General features: G+C 28.8%; 2 protein-coding genes across 7 annotated transcripts in view; one reads left to right on the forward strand and one right to left on the reverse strand.

Moving 5' to 3' along the window:
• LOC107448725 (histone-lysine N-methyltransferase 2B) overlaps nucleotides 1–7,234 on the reverse strand; it is an 87,126-nt gene extending 79,892 nt beyond the window's left edge. For 2 of the 3 annotated variants that reach the window (XM_071181575.1, XM_043045014.2), the window contains exon 1: nucleotides 6,534–7,180. In XM_071181575.1, the coding sequence (XP_071037676.1) occupies nucleotides 6,534–6,818 (285 nt within the window). In that variant the 5' untranslated portion in view covers nucleotides 6,819–7,180. Of the gene's footprint in view, nucleotides 1–6,533 lie in introns of all 3 variants that reach the window. The other variant, XM_043045008.2, reaches the window with a different exon arrangement.
• An 81-nt stretch (nucleotides 7,235–7,315) lies between these two features.
• Nucleotides 7,316–15,443, forward strand: LOC107448728 (voltage-gated hydrogen channel 1). 4 transcript variants are annotated; one of them, XM_016064030.3, is made up of 5 exons: nucleotides 7,316–7,429; nucleotides 8,425–8,626; nucleotides 10,552–10,650; nucleotides 12,750–12,969; nucleotides 14,007–15,443. In XM_016064030.3, the coding sequence occupies exons 2-5, from the start codon at nucleotides 8,465–8,467 to the stop codon at nucleotides 14,252–14,254; spliced, it is 729 nt and encodes a 242-aa protein (XP_015919516.1). In that variant the 5' UTR covers nucleotides 7,316–7,429; nucleotides 8,425–8,464; the 3' UTR covers nucleotides 14,255–15,443. The 4 variants fall into 4 exon arrangements, with proteins under 4 accessions (XP_015919516.1, XP_015919513.1, XP_015919512.1 ...); XM_016064027.3 differs by having other exon boundaries at nucleotides 7,347–7,466; XM_016064026.3 differs by lacking the exon at nucleotides 7,316–7,429 and adding an exon at nucleotides 7,438–7,570.
• Nucleotides 15,444–18,171: the final 2,728 nt, after the last annotated feature.

Below are 18,171 nucleotides of genomic sequence, written 5' to 3' on the forward strand. Positions count from 1 at the left end.
TCTTAACAGACTACAAAGAATGGTCTGTGTAGCCCTGTCAGGCTGTCTCAGGACCACTCCTACAGCTGCTCTAGAGAGCTTACTTGGGCTTCTTCCATTGAACTTACGCATTGAAGTTGAAGCTCAGACAGGCGTAAAGCGTCTTATGTACCTTGGCCTATGGAAAGAGAATTCCAAACACTTGTCATGGGGACATCTTGTTTCACAAGTGAAGGATTTATCCTCTTTTATTATGCCTAGTGATTATATGTCACTAAGATATGCTTTTCACAAGCCCTTCAAGATCCATTTTCCTACTAGAGATGAATGGTTCAATTCTCCTCGGTGGCTTAAAGGCAAATGCCTGATATGGTACACTGATGGGTCAAAGATTGGTGCCAAATCAGGAGCAGGAATTTACTGCTCCAATGATGGTACCAAACTTCACTTTCCCCTGGGAAATTATGCCACCGTTTTTCAGGCTGAGGTCTATGCCATTATCTTGTGCTGCAAGTTATGCATAGACAAAGGATATCAAAATACGACTATCCGCATCTGTTCTGACAGTCAGGCTGCTCTCCTATCACTGTCAAGGTGTAAATTCACCTCTTTGTTAGTGTGGGAATGCTTCTTGGTCCTCTGTGACCTGTCCGCTCATAACAAGGTATCCCTGCATTGGGCACCAGAACATATGGGTATCGGTGGAAATGAGCTAGCTGATGAAGCAGCACGGGCTGGCCCTAATGCAATTTTCTGGGGCCCTGAACCTGCGCTGGGAATTTCTCCCTCCTCATTTAGGGCAACCATTTTCAAGCTCTAAGGCAAGATCGCCCATGAGCAGTGGCGCGCTGCTGACGGTCAGAGACAAGCTAAGGAGCTGAATCGAGACTGTCCTAGTGTACGTCAAAAGGAGCTCTTAAAGCTTAATAGAAACAGTATAAGGAAGATCATAGGTCTTCTCAATTGACATATTTTAAATAACACAACTTAGTAATGTATCACTTTTAATGTGTTAAGCATTAAGTAAACTTAAACAGTTCTTAAATTTATAATATTTTTTTTAAAAATTGCCAGAAATGAATTTTTATTTACATAATATTCTATTAATTAATTTTACGAATAAACTGATCAATTATTAAAAAAAAAATTATGATTTAATATTACTAAGAATGCGCACATGATGTTTGTAAAAGTAGAAATGTTTGATATTGTTTCTTTGCTGAAGAATGAAATGGGAAGGGAACAGGGTTGGCAAGGTTAAGGACAGAATGGATTAATCCACGGTTTAAACCGTCCTGTCCAAAACCCTTTTACACAAATTATGTCACAATTTTGTCTGAACAACATTTAAAAGGTAAAATAAACATAGAGCTAATAACATATTGATAATCAAATCTAGTAGAGAATATTTGTTTTAAAAAGTATAATGTTTTATTAATATTGTTTATCTTTTCAATTTAAAGATTAAACAAAGGAAGATTAATCAGTAATCAAGTTCAATTGGTCCTCCTAACCATCGATAGCACAGAACTAAAATAGCTGCTGTATTCACACCAAGACGTTTCTAAGTTTTGAGTGAATTACTCCAAAACTTGAAAACATCCTTTCAATTGACGCTGAGCTTGCTGGGCATGAGAGTAGAACAGTGATGAATTTAAAAATGTCTTATGGGATATTCAACAAATAATATTGATTTTTCAATAGCCACCCACCATGTCACTGGTTTAATGGTTCTCCCAGCTTCTGTGAAGTAAGTTATCGGAAATGGTGTCATTTCAGCTTCATAGGCAATCAAAAAATAAATGCACTCAGGAAATTTGCCAGTCAAATATGACCGAGCTTTTTCTTTTTGCACATCAGACAAGCTTTCTCCTTCATATTTAGGGTTTAATAAACAGGCCAAGTAATGAAATACCTGCATTGCTTGAGTAATTTTTAATGCTTGCAATTCTTTTAGCATAGCGGTGATACATCACCACTGTTAGTAACTGAAACTGATGTTATGCCCTTCAAAACTGTTAATACATTTTTCAGTTATTTCGTATTTCCAATTTTAACTAATATATTTATATTTAAAAATTTTTTTTTTTTTTTTTAAAAAAAATATTGTGAAAAATAAAAGGTTAATTTTTAAACAAATTTATTATTATTTTTTAAAAATTTATTATTTTTAATATTGCATTATTTATCCTTATGCAAAAACATAATTTATCAGTATTAATAGCATATTTATATTTAAAGGATAAGGTATTCACTTTTGTTGTTGTCACATTGTGGAGGCTTCAAAACTTATAAACCTTTTCCTATTATATTATATTATTTTCCTTTAATAAGTTAAAGTAAATTGTATAAAAAATATCAAATATTTATTGATATACAGTAGGGAACCGATTATCCGGANAAGCTAAGGAGCTGAATCGAGACTGTCCTAGTGTACGTCAAAAGGAGCTCTTAAAGCTTAATAGAAACAGTATAAGGAAGATCATAGGTCTTCTTACTGGTCACTGTATCCTCAGGAGATACCTAAACATTATGGGAATAGAATCCAATTCTCTTTGTCGGGGATGTCATCTAGAAGAAGAGACATCACGACACACTCTGTGATTGTGAGGTCTATTCTGCTCAAAGATTTGAGCATTTAGGGCAGCATATCGTCAATGCCTGGGAACTGCAAGATGTTCCTGTAAGGTGCTTGCTGAATTTTATTTCAGCCATAGGGATTTCATGCTAATAATGATTTTAGGGTTTGGGTACAATAGACCTCTGGTCGATGTGCCCTGCTCGCCAGAGCTAACCAACCTCTAAGTCTAGCCTATATTGCTCAACATAGAATATTAATTTCGGACGAATAACGTGTGGAAACAAAATAACTAACACTTTCAATAATTTCAATTGACATATTTTAAATAACACAACTTAGTAATGTATCACTTTTAATGAACAGGCCGTGCATCATTGCTGCTCTTGAACACGGTCCGAACCGAGAGTAGGACATGCTTCGCTACGATGGCAACATACACAGATTTCGCCGCGGAGGGAAGGTTTTCCGACCCTCTCGCGAAACAACCATCGACCATGCCGCACTAAAGAAGGAGATGAGGAGAACTGCAATTAAAGATTTTGAGAGAAACGCTGACATCGATTCTCTGATTAAGAGATACCAATCAATGGCAAACACTTCAACGATGAAAAGACTCAACAAAAGTGATTCATTGATCCACCGGAACAAATACAGAATGACCTACCTAGCGGAGGCATTACTCGACATCAATAAATCTCAGACTACGGCGACAGCTGAACCAACAAAACCAGAACCGGAGACCACAGCAAACAAAGACTCTTTTGAGCCAGCTGAGTCTCCAGCACCAGTAGAAGTAGAACAGACAACACCAGTCAAGACTACTATAGACTTGGAAGAACCGAGCTCAGTTGAAACTCTTACAGAGATGAAATCGCAAACCCCGACCAAAAACCCAGAGATAGCTACTCCAGCTGTAAAGCAAAATAAGAAAAGTAGTGTCAACCCAGCGATACTATAAAACTCTCATTCCGAGCCTGAAAGTAAACTCCATCCCCGGAGAAAAAGATAGCTACCCTTCCTGAGACAGAGGAAATTACCCTGGACCTGACTACTTTTGAAGTCCCGGCACCAGTCGAGACTTATCAACAGTGTTCTCTCGAAGCATTTTTCAAAGGGACATCTGTCCTGCCAGCCCTTTGATGAGCTCTTTTTGAAAAAATAAGCCGCCATCCCTTAGAAACCCTGCCTTTATATTCATATTCCATTTTTAAAAAAAATTCACTGTTTAAGTAATTATACACTCCAGTACAATTATCTACATTTATAGGTTTAAATCTGATTATTACAAAGATTTATTTTGTTACTATTATTCTCAACTGATTAAATTAAATTTTTATAAGTTTCTCCTTTTTCATGGGGGAAGGAGTATATTAATGAATTTTTAAAAGACTTTTAAATTAATAATGCACCTTTAAATGATCAGTGTCTTATAATTTTCAGTTTAAATGACAGAAAAAGCTCTAAAATTATTTATCAATTAAAGATTTTTAGTTTACTTCTTTTGAAAAAATTTGCGCATAGTGATAGCCTTTTAGGATGTCTTTAATTATTTGATAAATTAAATTTTTTTTTCTTATTTTGATAATGAATATTAATTTTTGAAATAACACATAAAATAGTATAAGAGGGTAATTTAAAAATTGTTGTGGATCAAATTCAGTTATTACATAATATTACACANAGCCTGAAAGTAAACTCCATCCCCGGAGAAAAAGATAGCTACCCTTCCTGAGACAGAGGAAATTACCCTGGACCTGACTACTTTTGAAGTCCCGGCACCAGTCGAGACTTATCAACAGTGTTCTCTCGAAGCATTTTTCAAAGGGACATCTGTCCTGCCAGCCCTTTGATGAGCTCTTTTTGAAAAAATAAGCCGCCATCCCTTAGAAACCCTGCCTTTATATTCATATTCCATTTTTAAAAAAAATTCACTGTTTAAGTAATTATACACTCCAGTACAATTATCTACATTTATAGGTTTAAATCTGATTATTACAAAGATTTATTTTGTTACTATTATTCTCAACTGATTAAATTAAATTTTTATAAGTTTCTCCTTTTTCATGGGGGAAGGAGTATATTAATGAATTTTTAAAAGACTTTTAAATTAATAATGCACCTTTAAATGATCAGTGTCTTATAATTTTCAGTTTAAATGACAGAAAAAGCTCTAAAATTATTTATCAATTAAAGATTTTTAGTTTACTTCTTCTGAAAAAATTTGCGCATAGCGATAGCCTTTTAAGATGTCTTTAATTATTTGATAAACTAAATTTTTTTTTCTTATTTTGATAATGAATATTACTTTTTGAAATAACACATAAAATAGTATAAGAGAGTAATTTAAAAATTGTTGCGGATCAAATTCAGTTATTACATAATATTACACATTTGATAAATTTTAGGGAGAACTTATCACTATGATAGCATTAAATATAATAATATACAGTTATAGTATCGAAAGTGAATTTTGTTTGTAATTTTTTTAAATGTAATAATTGCATTTTGAAAATATTACGANGAAGACGCATTACACATTTTTCAATAAGGAAAATTCCTAGTTTGATGTTATGCATGCAAATGCCAGTAATTTTTATATTTTTTGTACTGATATTGAATTTTTCTTTAATAAAAGGAGTTTTCGGATTATCCGTGCGACCTATCCCGGTAATTAACCCGGATAATCGGGAGTGCACTGTACAATACAAATTTGCTTAAACTGATAAAAGAAAAAATTTTAAGCATAAACCATCATTTACCAATTTAAAAAAAAATCAGAGGGGAACAACTCGAAGGGTATAACACATAGCCACCCCCTTGGCAAATCTCTACTCTTATTTTTTTTAAAAATTTGCAATTTTACAATCCATTCGGCACCTTGGTGGCTGTATTTACCCTGACACAAATTATTATATGGAATCGCCCCCCCCCTCAGGGATTGCATGTTATTTCCCATCTTCCGTAAATTTAGCCTCATGCAACTTTTTCCTGTTTCTGAGAATCAGAGAAAAATTTTAACGAAGGTAGTAAAAACAGCTTGGCAAAGGGCACTGGACAATATCAAAGTTAGAGATGCCTAAGGCAGTGGAAAAAAAAAACCCGACAACTGCCTGCATCACAATCTAATGGAAAAAAAAACATAGAAGGTAACTAAAAGAATTTTGTAATAAAGGTAATAAATTAAAAAAAAAACCTTTTGGTTCCACCTTGTACAATGAATTATAATCATTAATTAGCATTACTAATTGGTATAGTAAACACACAAAATTTAAAATAAGACATTACACATTTCATTGAAAATGTTAAAATAATAGCACATAGACAATAGATATATACATGTATATAGACAATACATACGCAAATATATATACACTTTTGGTATATAATATGATATTCTATGCCACATTTTATTAAAATAAATGTGAAAAGTATATTTAGTGTACATTAAAGAAAGGTAACTATTTGCAAAGCTTAAAAATTTAATTTTAAGTTCACTCAAAATTTATTAGCAACGATTACTTTCTATTAGTTATTTTCAGCAAATAAAAACACACATATAATAATTATATATATGTATATAACTTAACGATATATAGATGCAACTAAAAACATGGCTATCTATTGAAATGAAGTTTTATCTTTATGTATAATTATGCATTTAGATTTACTACGATAATAAATCAGAGGTTTCAATTGAAAATATTGATTAAGCTGAATGCTCCAACATAAATAAGAAAATGCATTGAAGGAAAGCAAATGTTTACATATTTAACATCGTGACATAAGGAGGAAACATTTATAAAGATTTCAGATAACCACGATGATAACACGACCGAAAACAATGAAAACTGAAACATAAAATATGCTACATCTGTTATTTTTTTATTAACAGAAACATTAATTTCAATTTAATATTTTTCTTTGTAATTCGTCATACAAAAAAGCATATCAGTTATGTACTCATTTTCATTACCTCGTCAGAGTATCCAAATAATTCATGGAAGAGTTTTAATCCAACTTCTATTTTATTGTGCACTGACACACATGTTTCAATGGGCATTTTGATATCATCATAAATGTATTTTATATAATTTTTTCCAATTCTTTGCCCTGGCCGACCAGGGAACCGGAGGCGCGCCATTTTGATGATTAAAGCATAACATCGGAGAGCTTCATCAAAATGACTCAAGGTTACTTTTCTCCTGGACTTTTTTATGTTTGCGTGACGTTTGTATAAGCGAACATGTTTAAAATACATAGAGGATGCAGGTTTGTCACTAGCATACAAGAAAAATCACTTTAATTAAACTATTTATTTGTCTGTCAATTTTATAACGGTAAAAGGCGCCAAATTCAACATATCAACAAATTATTACCATCCTCTTCTCCTCTCGAGACGAAATCGATTTGTTTACTATCGATTGTATATTAACCACATTTTTGAAGCTAATCCAATCAGATTCATGATAAAATTAGCAAAAATGATCAGACAATATTGGCATGCATATTTTTTATTAAAATTATTTATGTTCTCAAGGTAATTTTTTCCTTACAAAATAAGAATAACGGACCATTTTTATAAGATCTAGGGATCATTTCCGTTGCTGCGATTTAAACGAATTTGGCGAACCGTCTATTCGTTCAACGGTACGAACGTCCGCAATTCAAACGTTCATAAAGTTCTTAGGACATCTACTTAGTAATTTCAGAGGCATTCAAATATTTTTTTTTAAACAAAATTAATGCACAACTCAGAAAACTGATAGTATGAAAACAATAACAAATGAATAAAAATAAATAAATAAATAAAATATAAAACACGTGAATGTCTTTAGTCATTTCCTCCCTTCACCTCCTCACATTTTATATGTCAGTTTTCATTGTTTATGTTGTGACTGAAATTTGTGTAATGCTATTTTGTGTAATAAATGGCTAAGCCTGTAAAGATTAATTTTTATAAAATATTTTTTTTATAAACTGAATTTCGGGGAACTCCGGATGTTGCTTGAGGTTACTCAGAATCTATTTTAATTTTGAGGAAAGAAATTTAAAAGTTAATTACTAAAGATCACTCCCACAACTAAATTTTAATTTGAATTATCGGTGCGCCTTTCTTATGTGAATTCAATTACAATCCGTATTATTAAAATAATGCATTAAATTCTGCCAAAAGATATTTAACTCACTTTAATTTACCATAGTTAATCTAAATTTCATTAAAACAAAAGTAATAATAGATGTTTTTATACAGGGTCCACTGTAGTAGTTCTATTTAAATTTTAAGCATATAATTTGTTTTTAAGTTGTTTTACTTAAAGAATGATATTTACGAAGATTCTATGTAATTTTTGTAGCCTATTGTGTATACAATAAGAAGAACTCAATTATAATATTAATTTAATCAATTTTGGCAGGAAGTTGTTCAACTATAAAAATCAGTGATCTGTCTAGATTTTTCTGAAAGGTACCTGTTTTGTGAAAATTTATGCGCTATTTGTGAAAAATTATATTAAAAAATCAACACAAAAATATGAATTTATCGTTTCTTTAAGGGATACAAAAATAAAATTTTAAGAAAAAGTATTTTGTGAAACTATTGTTTTTCCTAAAGTTGAATTTGTGAAACTACCTTTTTTCCTAAAGTTAAATTTGTGAAGTTACCGCTAAACGGTAGTAAATTCGGCCTGGACAGGCCCCTGTAAATGTAGACAGAAAGCTATGCAATTATAATCTACATGCCCCTATCAACTTATAGCATATTTCTGAATTCAACGTAAAATCTTTTAAGATTTTGTGCAGTATTAAAACAATTTTTTTAAATATTTGAATTATATTGATTAAAAGTTTAAATTTTATTTTCCTAGATACCTCTAATCAAATCAAGTTAATTCTTGCCAAGTTAGGATGGAGCGTATGAATAATCTAAATAAAATTGCTGAAAAAGAGAATTTCAGAGAAGATGGTACTAGCTCTGTCATGTCAGATACTGATGAAGACCCATCTTTACGAACGTATTTAACATTCCGAGAACAACTCCGCCACATCTTAGAATCGCATAAATTTCAGGTGAAATGTTATATATTTTTTTCTTCTAAAACAGTGTTTTTTGTTTACTATTCCAATATTATTATATTATCATTCTAATTATTATTTTAGTATAATTCTATTGGTTTTTGCATTTTCATCAAAGTAAAAAAACCTTTAATCCCTTATTAAACAGCCCCATGGGAGAATTTCAGCAACACGGCGACATTGTCGCAGAATGTTACAGTTCTTTCAGAAAGATTTTTCTTTTGAAAAGTGAAAGAAAAATTACTTTTCTTTTCTACGGAAATATACATGTAATATTTGAATCATGCATTTAAATAATCACTTTTTGACATGCTCAATTTATAACAATTGTATCATAAATCGGTGTAATGTTTCTATTGTACTTTCAGCTGTTATTAATATTGATTTTCACCTTAATTTTAAATATCCAGATATATTTCAAATAATATGAAAAATTCGAATAGTGCATTTCAGTATTTAATATTTAAGGTAATAATTCTATCGAATTTTCGTCAGTTATCGCTATTGATTTCTAGATAGTTTTTAAATCTGATACTTTTTACGCTATATTATTTATTGCAAAAACGTAATCTCGAAACTAAACACACATTTGAGGAGCCCAATTCGCTTGATTTCGTTGTCAATCTTTTTTTCCGCAATTACTACTACGGATTTCATGGTTTTTAATTATTTTTTTTTAATGTGATGATTATTTACAAAATGCAAAGAAGGAAATAATTTGTGTCCCCCCCCCACAAGATGCGGGAGTATCACCCATAATATTAGAATAAAAAATTATTACATGCTGTATTAAAAAAAAAACTATCTAGTTTTTTTTTTACCCTGTAAACACAGCGCTTTCGTTATTTAAAATTTTTAACATATATGTTTGTCATTATTAAAAGTATATTGCAGAAAGATATTAGTGATAGAGTTTTGTCGCAGATAGTTCAAAAAAATTCTGCCATAGGTTTGCCACAAAAATTCTGCCACAGTCAAACCTGTTTATCATGAAAATTTTTAAAGAAATATTTCTGTATTGGTATCTGTGCCAAAATAATTGTTGTGAGAAACTGAAAAATAATCTCTGAAAGGAACTAACCCGAAATGGGTAACTCATAGCCAAGCTTTGCAAATCTTAACTTGCTTTTTAAAAAAAAAAATTTTTTTTTGCAAGCTTAAAATACTTTGGCGATCGAAGTTGGGAAGAAAAGACAGATGTTGATATAGAAATTTTGCGATCTAAATTTAATATATTTTCCATATTAAAATATATCCTTTGAATTTTATCAAAAGTAGTGCTAAATGTAGAAATCTATGCCCAAAGATAATTTTTTTTCAATAAAAGAAAAATTCTTTGGTCCATAAAAGGATATTGGAAAATGCATTTAACTTTAGCCACTATCATCGTGAGATATTATTCTTGCCTACCTTAGAAGACTTATAGAAACAGGGAAAGACATATAAACTCATTGAAAGAACTCTTTTTACTTTTAGTTCCAAAGGTATCTATGTATGTTAAAAAATGTAATGGATGTATGTATAATTTATCTATTATACAATTGCATTTTCTTCAAGAAAGCATTTTGTAGGGAAGTGGATACTGTTTTTAATATTTTAAATATTTTCTTTGGAGAATTTTTAACTGTAAAATAGTTTTAGGAGATAAATTTTAATAATATAAGTGAATATTTTTTAATATTTGGAGAGAATATATTTTTGAAGTCTTTTTGGCGGGGATTATTTTTTTAGTCAAACTTATTACATTTTAAATATATTTTATATTTCATATTTTAATGTGAAACAATCTTCATAAATAGAAACCTAGTTCTTTTCCAGCCAAGGCAGTAGAGTTTATGTTAAAATAAAATTGTTTCATTCTAATGTTTTTTGAAAGTTGTCATTATTTTGTTACCTTAATATTTATATTTGTATTTTAGATAGGGATCATTGCGTTAGTTTTACTTGACAGTTTAATCGTCATTACTGAATTGATATTAGAGGGAAGGCATGATGAATTACACAGCAATATTCCACATGTAAGTAGTAATATTTCTTAACAAGTTTGTTTCTTCAAGAATATGCTTCTTCCTTAACGCAGCTTGTTTATAGATTTCAGCACTTCATATTGTTATTAAGGTTTCAGATTAAGTTATTTATGTGCTTAAGGTCAATCATTGTTGCATCATTGTGCTGAACATATGCTAGTAATTATATGCTGTTGAGCACTATTCTTATTATATTCTTTTCAGTGGCGTACATAGACTTAGGTTCACCCCCCCCCTATCTGCGAGATATATAAATGTCCCCTATCTTAGACTTAATAAAACAGATTTTTTAAAATAATAATCTGGACATGAATACTATTAAGAAATATTTGGGTATTTTTAATCACTAGAAATTATGTATTTTAATTTAAATTATTTTAATATTAAATTATAAGGAATTAATAGTTGCGAAGGGCGGAATTTTTTTAAAAAAAAGTACTGAATTGGAACATTAAATACACTTACCGACTTACCACATTGAAATAATATATTTATTTTAATAATGCAAGGGAATAACTCTTTCTTTTACAATAATTATATTTAATGTCTAGTTAATAGTTATTTTTATTTGTGAAGTGAATTAATGTCTTATGAAAGGAAAAATATTTTAATTGTAATTTGTGAAGTAGTGAAGCACAATCTTTTTCAATGAAGGGTTGATTGCCCCAGTATGTAGATATGTTGACAGTAATTATAATAATTTTTATGTAAACATCAGTGTTTCAGATACAATTCTTTTCATCAGTCAATTTAATAATATATTTACATAAAATTAAATTCTTATAAAAAATTATAATTCTTTTTTATTATCTTAGTTCATTGAATTAATTTTCTTTTTTAATAGTCAACTTAATATATTTGCATAAAATTAAATTCTTTTAAATATTAAAATTCATTTAAAACTGAAGAAAACCGAACTGATACGTATCAAAATGAATATATTTCCTTTTTATCAAAAAATAGATTTATCGAGAAAAAAAATATAAAGAAGCGAAAAAGTGATGGTTTTTTATCACATCACGTAAGACTAAAGTGTATTTTAAAACAAATTTACTCTAATTTTCTTCAATGAAAGTCAAAAATAAAAAATTGATAAATATTTTATTAAACAACATAAATACAAATTGAATATTTTAATTAAAGAAATTGAATGGGGTCTTGTTGTAGTTCATTTACGTCGCACTAGAGCTGCACAATGGGCTATTGGCAACGGTCTGGGAAACATTCCTGAGGATGAACCGAAGACATGCCATCACAATTTTGATCCTCTGCAGTGGGGATGGCACCCCCGCTTTAATTGAATGGGGTCTAAAATGATTTAAAATAAAACAAAACGCATTATTGCCCAAAATAAAGATACATTCAATTTTGATTCTTTTCTGAATATTATTAGTGAGTTATAAGAGATTTTATGAAATGAATCTTAAGTCTTATAACAGTTTTTTAAGCATTTTTTAAGTTAAAAAAAAATTGAAACCAAGTTCTAAAACAGTAAACAGTTTGAAAGCCCACATTCTTAAATTCCATTTCCAAAGAAAAGTAACATATATATATAACCAGCTTTTGAAGTGCTACCGTGGACTGCACATCAAAAGCTGGTGGGCTGCTGGTTGTGCTACCCTAAGTGTATCATTACTGGATCATGACCCACAATCCTTGTGCGCCTTCTCGCTTCACGGGGGTTCACAGATGTTATTTACAGCACTGTTTCTTTTGAAATGATAGATAATTTTAAGATTATTTAGCTATTAAACATACATTAAAAATAAAACTCCTGTAACTAAAGATCATGCAGTTCAAGACTTAAATCATGTCAACCAAGACTTAAAAACAAAAAAATTAAGGGGAAATCTTAAAAATAGGTGAAGTAAAAAAAAATTATTATTAATTTATTATTATAAGTTTTATTTTCTTTTAAAATATATAAATATTGTTTTAGCTTTAAAAAAACTAAAACAAGTTAAAAAAAATTGTAACAGCAAATAAAATAATCATTATAGTTACTGATAGATTTGATGCATTAATTCTAATAGTTAATGGATATCATGCATTAATTATATTTTAAATTAACATTATTTCTTTTATTATAGGCTTTACATTACATGAGTATTACCATATTAAGTATCTTCATCATTGAAATTTTAATTAAAGTGTACGCTTTTGGTCTGGAGTTTTTTCGTCATAAACTTGAAATTTTTGATGCATGCATGGTGTTCCTATCATTTGGTCTTGACCTTACGTTTTGGAATCAAACTGGAGTAACTTTGATAATTGTTCTTCGTCTTTGGAGAATTGTTCGAATTTTGAATGGTAAAATTTTTTAATTAATTATATGTATACTCATTTGATTTTTATTTAAACAAAATATTTTAAATCTTTCTTCTACTTTTTCTTAATTTTAACATCTTTTTAATCAATTTGTTTCTAAGGCTTATGTTAAAGATATAAAAACGATATTTATCTGATTAAAGAAGTTTTCTTTTTCTTTTCAAAGAAAATATAATAAAGAAAAGTATTCAAGTAGTTATAGATGTTCATGCATTACTTCTATGTTCATGCATTACTACATTTCCATTTTTTATTTTTATCTGTTCATATAGTAAGTTATTTGTAAATATTATAATTGTTGATAATGAACAAAATATGCTTCCAATTTTAATTTTCTTTGTTTATTTAAGCATACCAGGGCTATTTTTTTTAAAAAAAGGGGTGGGTTAAAGGTGAACAATTTTTATTAATGGGTAATAAAATGTGTTGTTCATTTGTAAAGGATTATGTTTTTAAAAGTCAAGTAATTTTCAATATATTTTAAAATATTCACAATTATTCTACATTTTTAAAAAAAAAAAATTCTAACAACAAGCACATCGAATGCCTTTTCAACAAAAAATAGCTGATGTCAACTAGCAGGCAATTTTTTAATCACCATTTGTTATATTTAGTTGCCCCATGGCTAGTTTGGACCATTAATTTTGCCTTACATTGTTCTTGATTTTCTTTATTTTTATGTTTTATTCTTTCTTTGTGGCATTTAACTTTGTATTTTTCTCAAAATGTGATCAGATGCAAGAAAAAAATTGTAATCTAACTAAGAATTTTATCAGAGGTCTTCTGTTTTTTCTTCACAAAATTATTGTAAAATTTTTTTTAGACATATTGAATTTTTTCTAGGTTTAATTTCATCAATATACTGTTGCAAAGTTGACCCATAATTTTTCTAATTTACTCATACATAAATTTAAAGCTACTTTCTTTAAATGCACCAAACTATTAATTAATTTGAATTTGTAAATTCTTCGAAGTTTTTAATTAAATAAGTATTTATGGAAACTTTTCTTTGTATTTAGGTATAATAATGTCTGTTAAAATAGAATCTGACCATAAACTTTCCAAAGAAAGACAATTAAAAGAAGGTGTTGAACAAGAACTTACAAAATGCCGTCTCTATTCAAATGCTTTGGAACAGGAAGTTGAAACTCTAAGGTCTCTTCTCAAGAAACATGGAATAAAAGAAGTGCCTCCATCTGTTGTCTCTGACTTTGAACAAAATACTATTAGTGTTGTTGCTGAAGTAAACCAAATATTACCTGTTTGAAGTAATTTCTATAAAGTATTCTCTCAACATTGAAGTAATAGAATTTCATGAGTCTTACTAATCTGTTAATTTATGCCTCAAGTTATGGAATTCAGGATGCTGTTGATGTATTCAAGTTGATTGTTTAGCAGAAGTTATATCTGCAAGTAATTATGCCAAATTAATTGTTATCTTTGATATTATATTAGACTGTTTTTGGATTTGATCAGATTTTAATGATTATTATCCAGTTTATTTGGGGATAAGCCAAGTCGTGTATTGATAATAGATTTGTTATATTGGTGTTTCTTGTAGAGAAGTATATTTTTTTAAATGTTTAAAATGCTATTAAATTGTCTTATTTCATATGAATATTTTATATACAATTTATTTCATAATAATGTTTATCATTTTTAAATTTTATATTATTTTATAAGTACTATGCAGAATCTCTTCTATCACTTTATTTTTTTTCTTCTTTTATTCATGGGTTTCTTCTTCCTAAATTATGCCTATTTATAAAGTGAAATGGAGGATAATGATATGCTTTAAATGATATATATTATACTCTTGTTATTTAATGCTTGTTGCTTTTGTCATTGTAATGATACTTATTTTTATATTTATAATGAATGTTGTGCTAAACTGCTTGTGTTAATTAACATTTTAATGTATTAATTTCCAAATTCCAATATCAATCTTCAAACTCATGTTTGGGTGGACATGGAAATCTATTCTCTGTGCATGATTATCAGTGATTGAAATAAAGAAAGACAAACTTATGTCTCGGAAAAATATTCGAGATGTATGATAGTTATGATTTTGGATGAGCATTTAATGATCTTAAGCAGGTATTTGTTTATTCTATTACAGTAGAACCTCGATCGATCCTTTCTCATTGAACTATTCATTATTCATAATGGATATGGAAAAATGATGAATACGGGTCAAATTAAAATAATAATTACTTAAGAAAGTATGAAAAGTAATAAAGAAGTAATAGACCTAAAAAGTAATAAATGTTTGATAAGTTTAAAGAACTTTAATTGTTAAAAATCTGTACTTACATTAAATGCAAAAGAACAATGAAAAATTATGTACTTAAGGTGCAAAAAAGGTGAATATTTAAAAATATTGGTTTGAACTCTTTTTTTTCTTTCTCTTTCCTCTACACAAACAATAAATTTTCGACTTTTTGCAACGGATTGCTGATCATTTTCTGTAAGTTCCTGTGATTGCAGAAAGTTCTGCAGATGTTAACACTAGTTGTGGCACCATTTCCCCATTTTCATAGCATCACTGTGCACTTCAACTTCTGCAACCATTTCTAGTATGGGCTATAAATTTCAACATTATTATAATTTGATGCGTAAACAACAAATGAGATGTTTAAGGAGTTTTCTTCTTCATCCTTAGTATTGGGAGTTATTTTTTTCTTGAATTTTTGTTTTAAATGTCAGTAAAATTTCTGAACGACTGATTCAAGAAATCTTCTAAGTTTAAAATAAAAATGATCTAACCGGGTTTTATTTACTTTTTTAAAAATAGCATTTGTGATGGGACCATTAAATAAGATGATACATACGAGAACACAAACGATGCAGGAAGGATGGATCGAGATTTGACTGTATGTATTCTGAAGAGGCTAAAGCTTATTATCCAATTACATTGCTCTGTAATTAATCTGGATTACAACTTACACATAAATCTGGATTAAAACTAACAGTTTTGAATATATTTTGTAGTGTCTTAAATCATAGTATTGATTTAATATTCTAAGTATTATGACTCTTAGCAAAATTATGAAGGATTTACTTTGTTATATACTACTTTCTCTTTATATGTTGTAAGTAGTGCTGTTTTTGCTTAAAGTTTTGAAAAAGCAGGAAATAATGCCCGGAGAGTTAAGAATAATCTTATATATAATAAATTGTTTTATGATATCCTGCTCAAATAATTGCTCAAAATATTTTTGCCAAAGTTGTTTTTTGTAAATGTTTACTAATGTTCCCTACATTTTATAATAAAATGTCTAACGTGTATGATAAATATGAAAAAAAAAAGTATGAAATCTGCAATGCAATATTTGTTTACATGTTCTTGTTTGTGGAAGAAAATTGAAATGTTGAACAAATATTCTTGAGTTAAGCAAGATTTTGCAAGAACGGTTAAGTAATTTCTTCATGCCATTTATTTCATCTTCAAAAAAATTTTTTTTTTCTAAATATTTTTAGGAGCTGAGAGATTAAAACAGTGATCTCAATTAAATTAGGTAATCATCAGTTTAAATTCAATTCAAGAATCAAATAGATCAAAGTAGAATCAAATTCAATCAAATAGGGTAAAAATAAAATTCAAATTAAGTATTAGAATTCTATATATTAAAATTCTGCTTAATATTTTTTTAAAAATTTACTTTTTTAATTACCACTTAGAAAAATATTCTTCATTGAACTTTAGAGGAAAAAATAAACTTTTTTAAAACTTAATTTTTTATAGTTGGGAAATTATGTGAGTGATAATTTAAACTGAAATAAGTTTAGGAAATTAAAATGTTCTTTTTTTTTTTAAGTTGAATTTAAATATATTTCCTTATGAAAACACTAAAACTTCTAATTAATCGGAATTATCAATCGTGCTGATTTCATTATGTATTAATGCAAATAAAATTTTTTAGATTAGTAAAATAATATTTTATAATACAGTATTCTACATTTATTAGAGAAACAGTTAAAAGTAACACATATTATGAGGAAATAAATCCAAATAAATAGCTGTATAAAAAATGAGTGATTCATTGATTGATTGCGCTTTGTGACTTGACATATTTTTTTTGAATTGTTATATATTGACAAACATTTTAAGGAGTTATGTCCTAAATATTTTTCTATTTATTGTTAAAGTATTTTTCTAAAGTGTATGGTGTTTGTTACTATTAATTGTTTCTACAAACTTCAGTATCTTGATTTTTATTTTATATTTTTTTAATCCAATAACACACATACCTGTTAATAAAACATACAGTTTCAGTGCTTATTAGCATTAAAATGTTTTATAATATTCATAAAAAGTACAGTACTTTTTTTACAAATGTGTCATATTTAATAATGAATTTAATTCTGGTTTATAAATTTTTAAATGATATTTATTTTGCTACTTAATGTGTGACAACTTTTTATTTAAGTGATTTCATATTATTTTTCCATCAAGAAGTTTGAAATGGAAAAAAATAATTGTTCTTAATTTTCTTTCTTTTGGGTTTCATTTTACAGTTGTTTATATTCAAATGTAGAAATATTATTTGAAAGCATTAGTACAAATGATAACTTAAATAGTATGCAAGAAATAATATTAGAATATAAGAAGATTTAAATTACGTCACATCACCATGAAATCTCAGTGTTCTATGATTTATCATGTTATTTTTTCTATTTAAACTAATTTACATTTCACATTGGTCAATGTTTCTGTTACTCAAATAGGATTTGCCAACTGTAATATATAATAGTTGTTGTTATTAATTATACTTGTGACATTATCATTATTGATAATACTCTCATCACTAATTAGTTCAATATTTATTGTTATAGATGATTACATTATTGGCAACCTTATATAATTATAATATTAATAATATAATCTTACTCTCCATTAACCCTTTCGCGCCGACTGCCATATATACGTGCCAGCAAGAAACGCACTCACTTCCCGGCTGACATACCCATGTGCCGGAGCGTTTTCTCGTTCACCCTCGGCCGTCACTCATTTCTGCCAGCGTTTTGGAACGTTTTAAAAAATAAAATTTCTTCCAAAAGATGGCATTGTATGTCCATATGATTTCAGATACAATGTAGATTTGATTTTCTACTCAAGATGAGAGTACATTCACATAGTTTTTAGGGGGAAGGAATGTTTTATGACGGCTCTTTAAATTCACA

The sequence above is a fragment of the Parasteatoda tepidariorum genome, chromosome 1 (genome assembly GCF_043381705.1).
Source record: "Parasteatoda tepidariorum isolate YZ-2023 chromosome 1, CAS_Ptep_4.0, whole genome shotgun sequence".
In the NCBI taxonomy this organism is placed as follows: domain Eukaryota; kingdom Metazoa; phylum Arthropoda; class Arachnida; order Araneae; family Theridiidae; genus Parasteatoda; species Parasteatoda tepidariorum.